The following is a 9,347-nucleotide window of genomic DNA, read 5'->3' as shown; positions in this document are numbered from 1 at the left end:
ATAGGATTATGTGTGATATGCATCAACACAAATTTCTTATTGCCATCTAGTTTGGCACCATAGAATTATGAAGTTGGGATTATAATTATATGAACCAAGAAGAATTAATTAAATGAAATTTGTTCTTATATTGCAGCAATAATATTAACACCTAATGGTTGGATACAACTCCATCAAGAATGAGAAAATACTTGATCAAAATCACAAATATTGATGGATTCCACTCCACAATCCAATGACTATCAATAAAGTTCTAAGAGAACCATTTGTACGTAGGCATCCCATAACACACTTCTTTTGAGATCGATTTCCATTGGTGGAGCTTAGAGTAGAGAATGTAATACATATATATATATATACATTAGACTTCCTCAACTCTTAGGATGACCAGAGAAAAAAGGTCAAACAATCTTTTAATCTCCTTGCATTACCTCTTTCTTCTTCAAACAAAAAACGCAATTTATTTCCAAGCACTTTAGCCATAACTAATTCATCATATTGGTCATTCTCTAACTTCGTTTCATAACATCTTGCAACTTATGCTTCATTTGGGACGATTTTCTTATTGCTTCTTAAAATAGCTTTCTGGTATAAAATTTTTAATTTTTGTACTAGAATTAAAGCTACCTTAAGAAGCAGTAAGAAAGACATCACAAACAAAACCATAATTCTTAACAAATGATTTAATGATGTTAAAACATTAAAAAATTAACACAGTTTTCCAAAATTTGTTAAGATCAAAATGAATGATTTCAATCAAACAATCATATAAGCTATATATGGACACTTTGACCCTTCCTTCTCTTAGCTTTACATCTCATCTTTACAATGAACCCATTGAAATGCTACTTAGTGAACAAAATAATTCTCTTGCATAACAAATGAAATACAACTTCATATTTTACAACATGCAAACAAAATCTTCAACCTTCAAGTAGAGGAAGTCAATGAAGTTACAGAATCTCCAGAGAGTTTCCTGCAAATTATAAGAATGTTTATAATGTTATTTTCATATATTATGTTCCAATATGATCATAGAGAGAGAGAGAGAGAGAGAGAGACTTGTCTTGGGATGAGAGAGAGAGAGAGAGAGAGACTTGTCTTGGGAAAGTTTATAATGTTATTTTCATATATTATGTTCCAATATGATCATAGAGAGAGAGAGACTATACCTGAATGTGTTAAATTCTCCATGGCAATGTTGTTATCTGTATCTGTAATAGCTTGCTGTGGCAAGATCTTCTCTTCAACATTCATGGAAATTTTGAAGAAATTATACAATGCAGATCCAATTACTGTGCCAATCACAGGTGCTATCAAATAAATCCAAATCTTCTTGAAATTGTTTGTAACAATTGCTGGAGCTAAACTCCTTGCTGGGTTCATCGACGCGCCGGTGATTTTTCTATTTTGATGCCAAAAAAATAAAAAATTAGATAATTATGAGCTTGAGAGGAAATTTTGTCTGCAATATTGCCAGAACTATTTTCAAGAAGATGTTATTTAATTACCCAGCAGCGATGATATTGCTGAAGAGCACAGCAGGTACTGCTATTCCACCAAGTTGCTTAGCCTGCAAATGTTGAAATGGACCAATTTGTAATAAACTTTATTTATAAAGAAATAAATTTTGTTGATATGTAAAATTTGCAAAATTTGTTGGCATGCATATCTTCATGGAAGAGCAATATTGAAAATATTGTACATGGTTTCTTATTTGACAAAAGTTTATATTTATATTTTTTGTTTTTAAGAAATATCCATTAATAAATAAAAGATTTACATATAACCCACATAATTTTAATATATTGACACTTTTAATCCTTAAAATTTGATATTTATTTATGTAACATTCAAAATTTTAAATTACATAAAAATATATCATTAATATCAGCTTTTTTAACGTGAAATATATTATTTCTTTATGCATATGCTTTGATGTAATTTAGATCATTAAAATGTTATATAAGTAAATAATAAAAATTTAACGATTAGATATATAAATATATAAAATTTATATGTAGCTTCAAAGCTACATTCTCTCATAGTTTTTTTTTTCTATTTGCATATGAAAATCTCATTTATCATTTATTTTTTACAATAATAACAGTTGCAGTGCAATTTATGAATTTATATGATACTAAAATGATTAAATCTTATATCAAATAACACATCATGAAAAAATCATAAATTTAGGCTGTATTTGGGAAAACTTTCTCACTGCTTTCTAAAAAGCTGTTCGAAGTGAAATCCATAAATAACCTACCGCTCTAGGGTCAGTTCCAGCACCACGAATAACAAGCATTAGGATACAGGAGATGATGATCTCCCATGAAAATGCTTGCAGGTTGCCAACAGGATTTGGCCCTCCAGGTAGTGTCAGCATTAAGCTAGTTTGTTCTCCATTAAATAGCCATGAAACCATCAGGCAAGCTATAGTTGCACCTGTCAACTGAGCCATTGCATAGAATGGGACCTGGTAATTGAAAGACAAAGCATAAGTTAGAGAAACTCTAAAGTCCTGTATTTATTTTCAAACACTGTGTGTTAGAGTGGAAAAATTATTCTGTGAGGAGTCCGAACATAGAGAACTATCCAGTTTGTCTCTGTGAACAGTAAATGTGTAGTAAGTTGTGCTTTTACTATTCACCACTGCATTTTTATTGTTCACAGAGACAAAATTGAACGATTCTCTGTGTATGATCTACACACGTAATAATTTCTCGTTAGAATGAGATTAATTTTACTACATTCGTGATTAATTTCATGCATCAAGTGTCATTCTAAGGCTTCATTAGAGACAGCTTAATTTCTTACTGCTTTCTAAAGTAGTTTTTTAGCATCAAACTTTTTTGACCGAGGAATTTTTATACTAATGGAAATGAGATTGCGGCCTTAATCATATAATCTAATAGTTTAAATGTATTGAAGAATGAATTATAATAAAATTAATCTCATCTTGATATAAAAAAAGTACTATCAAAATATGTTCAAAGGATAATTAATTGAAGAACCTGTTTCCATGGAAATAGTTTTGCAGTTGCAAAGCCAATGGTGACTGCCGGATTCATATGGCAACCAGAGATATGGCCGAAGGTGTAGCCCATTGCCACTATGGTTGCAGTCCATGTGAAAGCCACACCAACAAATGTTATATCGTTGCGCTTGTCGATGAATACTGAACTGCAGCCCAGAAACATCATTATGAAAGTCCCCATTAGCTCAGCTACCATCTGCATGTTCAAATTTAAGAGAACAAAATGTTTAAAATAGTCTCCCGACTATTCGTATATGAACAATTTACGCTTCGTTTGGGACTTAATGCTTTGTTTTTCCGACTCTAACCACAATATTAATTTTAGAAAATTGTTGTGCTAGAAAGCTGTTTATGCAACAGCTTTCAAAAAAGTTAATTTATCTGTGGCAATGTTATAACTAACTTTAAAAAAATTACAGCCATCCCAAACAGAATATTAGTCTTAAAGTATAACGTGTTCCAATTTAGTAGTTTGATTATACTAAATTGATCCAAAATGGATTCTTTATGACTAAATTGAGATCGACTTTGTATAGTGGAGAGACTAAATTGAGATTAATTTTATATCATAATTACAAAATAAAAGGTTATCATAGATCAACTTTGCATAGTCTAGGGACTGAATTGAAGCACGTTATACTTTAGGACTAACATTGCCACACAAGAATAAGAGAGAAAGAGGAGGAATTATTGTGTGTGAAAGCCGAACACAACTCTACATCCGAAAACCAACCAAAATGAGCCACGTCAGTAATACCGAGTGCGGTACCGAGCCACGGTACCGACCAGTATCGAGCCGCGGTACCGATGTTGTGGCTCATTCTTGTTGGTATCCGAACGGCGTTCAGCGTCCGCACAGAATAATTGAGAGAGAGAGAGAGAGAGAGAGAGAGAGAGAGAGAGAGAGAGAGAGAGATGCGCTTGTCGATGAATACTGAACTGCAGCCCAGAAACATCATTATGAAAGTCCCCATTAGCTCAGCTACCATCTGCATGTTCAAATTTAAGAGAAAAAAATGTTATAAATAGTCTCCGCAATTTCTATTTGACTACTGCTTTTCATTGCTTTTAGAAAATTTTTTGTACTAGAAAGCTGGTTTATGCAGCAGCTTTCAAAAAAGTCAAATTTTATATAAAAACTTTATAACCACCTTTTAAAAAACTAGAGCAATCCCAAACGAATCATTAGTCCTAAGTAGTTTGATTGTACCAATTGATCCAAAATGGATTCTTTAGGACTAAATTGAGATCGACTTTGTATACTCGGGAGACTAAATTGAGATTAATTTTATATCATAATTACAAAATAGAAGGTCATTATATATCAATTTTTTATAGTCTAGGGGCTGAATTGAAGCACCAGCTTATACTTTAGGACTAACGTGGCCGCACAAGAATAAGAGAGAGAGAGAGGAGAAATTATTCTGTGTAAAAGCCGAACCGCGAACGCAACTCCACATCCGGAGACCAACCAGAATGAGCCATATCAGCAATATCGAGCCGCGGTACTGTGCGTTACCAAGCAGTATCGAGCTGCGGTACCGATGTTGTGGCTCATTCTTGTTGGTATCCGGACGACGTTCGGCGTCCGCACAGAATAATTGAGAGAGAGAGAGAGAGAGAGAGCATGCAATCAACTTGCCTTCTGTAGCAAAGATATGATTCTCTCCTTAGATCGAACAGAGAAACCCTTGTAAAATGCTGCCATAGTTACAGACTGAGAGACTCGCTGCTATTGAATTGTGAGTAACAACAGCTTTTGATGAAAAATAAGGAACCCTGCTTCCAACTTTTATATACGCTCGTACGCTACTTCAAATACAAGCTGGACAAATTACCTGTCCAGCAATAAAATCATGAAATCAAAATTGCTACGCAGAAGAAATTAATTATTCTTTTTTCCTTCTGGATTTGGCTTTCGACGTATTATGGCTTCTCTGACGTACACTAACGTCTAGATATCCCGTTTGAATGGGCTTCGCATGATAATATATCGTATTATATATTTTGATAACATAAAATAAGAATAGAAAAATGTTATTATTACTGATAATGTTTTTGGTTTTATTCAAATAAAACATTAATCTTTTGTTTTGAGAAGTAATGCTTTATTTGTGACGGCTTTTAAAGCAGCTTTTTAGTATCAAAATTTTTATTAAAAAAAAATAGTTTTAGAAAGCAGAAAGAAAACGGACCAAATGGTCAATAAATCTATAGCTTTTGTGTAAAAAAATAGTTAATTTTGTAGGTATTGATCAATCTATACCATATTGCACGGCTTGTACTTTGCCAATCTGAGATCAAATCCACTGTATTTCTTAATCAATTTTAGTGCTAAAGGGAATTTTTTTGATTAATTTTGAATAGTCAATACACTAAATTGGAGAAACACGATATATTTTGGGAGTAAATCAGGAGTGTCCAAATGGGTTAACGAGTCCGGTTCATGTTTAACTGAAATTTGACGATCGATCCGGATTCACTAACGCAAAACTTGAACCTGTTTAATAAATGGGATAAAATGATCGACCTAAACGCAACATACTGACAACTCGAATGACTTGTACATGACCCGATAACACGTTTTGATTAAAAAAATTATAACTTGTTAACTACAAAAGTTGGGTAAATTATCAAAAGAAAATTGATATTATACCAACAACCAAATTAATTTGAAGGAAAAAAATAAATGGGCCACTTTCGAGTCAAAATTGAATTCACAGGTCAACCCAATTATGACCCTTTGAATAAACAAGTTGGGATTTGGGCTTGAACTTAAATCATTTATTAAACGGGTCAACCCGAATCAGGATTTCTGTAAGCCGCATTTGGGTTGGGTTGGTATGTCGAATCATTTAGTTACACCTCTCGACAAAATTGATCATATAATAATATACAGATAATTGGAGGGCTATTTTAAATTTTAATGCTAAATCTTAACACCAAATGTACTATTTGGTAGGGCTGTCAAAATCGGGTCACAGGTCGAATTGACCCGACACTGTTCAACCCGACCCGTTTTTGCAAACGGGTCGGTTTTCCGAACCCGAACCCGACCCGCTTCGGGTGTATTTCATTAAAATTTTTTTTATTTAATTCAATTTATTTAAATTAAAATCATATTAAGGTAAGATTTACTTCAATTAGTTTAAAATAAATCAAAATTAATTTAGTTTGGACAACATTGTTTATAATTTTGAAATATCATTTACTTATTTCATAAAAATCCCTTAAAACTCTCTTATATTAATTAAAACGGGTCAAATCGGGTTGTTTTCGGGTTTTCGGGTCAACCCGAACCCGACCCGATTTTACAAACGGGTCGAAATCTCTAACCCGAACCTGACCCGGTTCGGGTTCGGGTCAACCCAAACCCGAATTTGGGTTGGGTTTTCGAGTCGGGTCAAATGTTAACAGCTCTACTATTTGGTCTTAAAGAGAGAGAGAGAGAGAGATTGTGGCGACGTTTAATATTGGTTATCATAGAGTCAAGTGTTTTGCTATAACTAAGTTAATTAAATAAAAAAATGCACACCATCTGAAATAATGGAGAACAAATAAAAGGGTCACTGTCATAATGTCTATAAAAAGTTATTGATTAATTACTATTATAATTAATTATAACCATAAATAATGTTAGTCATAGTAAAAATTAGCTAGTGATTATTATAAGTAATTATAACTGATATTAATTAATAATAATCAATTGTTAGTTATTATAACTAATAATAATCATAGTTATTAATAATTGTAATACTAACTAATTACTATCATTTATCATAATAATAACAGAGCTCAAGAGATGAGGCGTGGTCGAATGGCAGAGGGTCGGTCGGTAGGGTTGAAGGTTCGCAGGAGGAGATCGGGGTCTGCTATAACAGAGACCTGGGCCAGAGGGTTGAAGCTCTCTGGATCGGCACAGGCACAAAAGCTTCGACAACTGATTTTGACGGGAAACAGAGTGAGAGGTCGGCGGGAGATAAGTCGTGTGGAAGCCTTAGTTTGGGAGGTTCTCGGAGCAGGTTGGTGTCAGGAAAGTATCGCTAGTGTAGGGAATAAGAAGACGTGGATGGGGGAGCCGGGACAGGCGTCGGAGTTGGTGTTGGGGAAAGAAATGAAGAAGACGAAGAGGCTTGGATTCGGGTAGAGCTCGATAGTGGAATATATGGGATTTCGACAGAGGCTGTCAGGTCAAGGAGTCGAACAGGTTCGGCTCTCATGCGCGGGGAAGAGGGTTTGAGATGAAGATGCGAAGACGAAGACGAAGGCGAGAGGAGCGGGAGAAGAATTGATGAGATCTACGTGACCTGCTCTACAGCAACGCCTAATGCAGGGTATGCAGCGACTGTAGCATGCGATGTGTTCGGCAAAACTTCGGACAGGTAATCGTTTTATCTATTTTTTATTCCTTCTTTTGTTTGTTCTAACTTCTATTCTACCACAGAGGTCGTGAACTTAGTTAGCAATGTGCGAAGCCAAAGAATATCACATGCTGCAGTGGACAAAGCTATGATACCATGATAAAGCGAAGATCTGTAACTAATGAAACAGAGTAAAATCTAAAATAAACGATTGAGAAGCACAAAATCACATCTTTGTTACAGAAAAAAAAATCCTTGCACATTAGAGAACTTATTACCATTTTGATTTTATTAACTACCTCCAAACAATGATCTAATGTACATATGCGTCTAAGTAGTGAAACAAACAAACATCTAAGACAACAAACAGTTATCACAATTCACTAAACAATTACAACACAGCTTAACCGAACAAAAGTAGGAAAAATAGAAAGAAGCTTTAAATTGGAACAATATCCAAGCAGTCATAATCTTGCTGCCAGCACAGAAAATAGTCATCTTCTCCAACTTCCGGATAAGCATAAGGCAAGGCTTCAATCTGCTCCATCGCCGCTCCCTCCGGAGCCTGCAAATAGCACTGTTGCGCTGCTTCGGTAACTACAGATTGTTGCTTTGCTAAAATCTCTTCATATTGTTTCAACTCATCAACTCCCATCGAATGCAAGTCAATATCCCACCAAAAAGATTCTCCAGTTGGTTGATCTTGGTTCGATGGATTTGGAACAACATTTAGAAAGTGGTTAAGGACATGGTCGACTGAAGGTTGGCCAAAGAAGTAAGGCTTGCCGGCGGGAGAGAAAACGACGACAGCGACTTCAACGCCACAAAGAGTGGAAAGCTCACTGGCCTTTTTAAACAGACCTTGACGTCGCTTTGAGAAGCAGACTTGTCGTTTCTGTTCTTCTTCTATGCGCTTTATTTCTATCTTCCTACGGCCTTTGCCTTTTTTCTTGTTTATCTCCGCCGAATCCATCAGCTTTGTAGATCGTGAAGAGTCACCGGAGAAGTTCGGACTTTGAGGCAACGAGGAGACGTAAGTTCAGAGAGAGACAGAGAGAGAGAGAGAGAGAGGGCAGGGGAGACTAGAAGTTTAGTGGAATGACGAGTGATGCAGAGGAACAGAACAGAGACTATTTATAAGTTTAGGAAATGTTATTCAAACGTTAATAAAAGAAAGATTCGAATTATCGGAGAAGATTTTTAACCGTTATTAGAGAATATTTCAAAATTATTTGAAATTATAGGATATTTTGTAAACGTTCAATTTTTTGAAATTGGGATTTCGAAATATGTAATAAATATAAAATTATTTAAAAAGCAAAACTATCATAATCGCAAAAATAAAATTGGCAATTTATTTTTAGAGGAGAAGATCTTCGGCATTGAAGTGGATTTTCAATATCTTAACAGATTGAATAATTTAAATATTGTATGTCATCGGAGAGTTAATCTGATCAAAATAATTAAATTTTGATATAAAATTTCAAATCTTAAAGAAAAAAATAATCATATATATAAATTATAAAATTTAAAAATTAATTTCTTGATCATCTAATTTTTATTTATAACAAATTAATAATAATATTGACAGTATTATTTGATGAGATAAATTCATCTATACAAAAATCTTTAATAAGACTCTAAATGATTTAAATAATTAGAATCATTATTACAAATTTCTCAAAGGCATTTGAGCGGCTAAATATTTTTCAAATTTTGTATGTTTTTAATCAAAATAAATGTTTTCATTATACAATTCAAACTTTATTAAAGCACGGAGACGGAGTGCTTTAAAATCCGGACCGGACCGGCCGGTCCAACCGTGAACCGATTTAAGGGCCGGTCCGGTCCAATCTGAAAACCGCTTTCACATTGAACCGGCCGGTTTTGGGTAGAACCGCCGGTTCAACCGGTGAACCGGTCCCGATTTTTTAAAACCGGCCGGTTCA

General features: G+C 34.4%; 2 protein-coding genes across 2 annotated transcripts; both read right to left on the bottom strand.

The window, feature by feature from the left end:
- Positions 1-953: 953 nt before the first annotated feature.
- Positions 954-4,745, bottom strand: LOC110094657 (nodulin-26-like). The gene is made up of 7 exons (XM_020819925.1): positions 4,680-4,745; positions 3,973-4,026; positions 3,015-3,233; positions 2,267-2,476; positions 1,512-1,573; positions 1,173-1,405; positions 954-976 (listed from the first exon to the last, which is right to left on the bottom strand). The coding sequence occupies exons 1-7, from the start codon at positions 4,743-4,745 to the stop codon at positions 954-956; spliced, it is 867 nt and encodes a 288-aa protein (XP_020675584.1).
- Positions 4,746-7,674: 2,929 nt separating this feature from the next.
- On the bottom strand, positions 7,675-8,493 carry LOC110094670 (agamous-like MADS-box protein AGL62). Its single transcript, XM_020819957.2, has one exon. The coding sequence runs from the start codon at positions 8,369-8,371 to the stop codon at positions 7,838-7,840; it is 534 nt and encodes a 177-aa protein (XP_020675616.2). The 5' UTR covers positions 8,372-8,493; the 3' UTR covers positions 7,675-7,837.
- Positions 8,494-9,347: the final 854 nt, after the last annotated feature.

The sequence above is a fragment of the Dendrobium catenatum genome, unplaced genomic scaffold (genome assembly GCF_001605985.2).
Source record: "Dendrobium catenatum unplaced genomic scaffold, ASM160598v2 fragScaff_scaffold_1693, whole genome shotgun sequence".
In the NCBI taxonomy this organism is placed as follows: Eukaryota; Viridiplantae; Streptophyta; class Magnoliopsida; order Asparagales; family Orchidaceae; genus Dendrobium; species Dendrobium catenatum.
The sequence above is the reverse complement of the archived record's forward strand: the minus strand, read 5'-3'. Positions and strand labels throughout refer to the sequence as shown.

What these genes read in the sequence shown, in the direction of transcription:
- LOC110094657 (XM_020819925.1), bottom strand. Translation starts at nt 4,745, where the DNA reads ATGGCAGCATTTTACAAGGGTTTCTCTGTTCGATCTAAGGAGAGAATC. An exon ending in TCATATCTTTGCTACAGAAG is followed by an intron (nt 4,027 to 4,679) that starts GCAAGTTGATTG and finishes TTGAACATGCAG; the next exon opens with ATGGTAGCTGAGCTAATGGG. An exon ending in TGTTTCTGGGCTGCAGTTCA is followed by an intron (nt 3,234 to 3,972) that starts GTATTCATCGAC and finishes TTGAACATGCAG; the next exon opens with ATGGTAGCTGAGCTAATGGG.
- LOC110094670 (XM_020819957.2), bottom strand. Translation starts at nt 8,371, where the DNA reads ATGGATTCGGCGGAGATAAACAAGAAAAAAGGCAAAGGCCGTAGGAAG.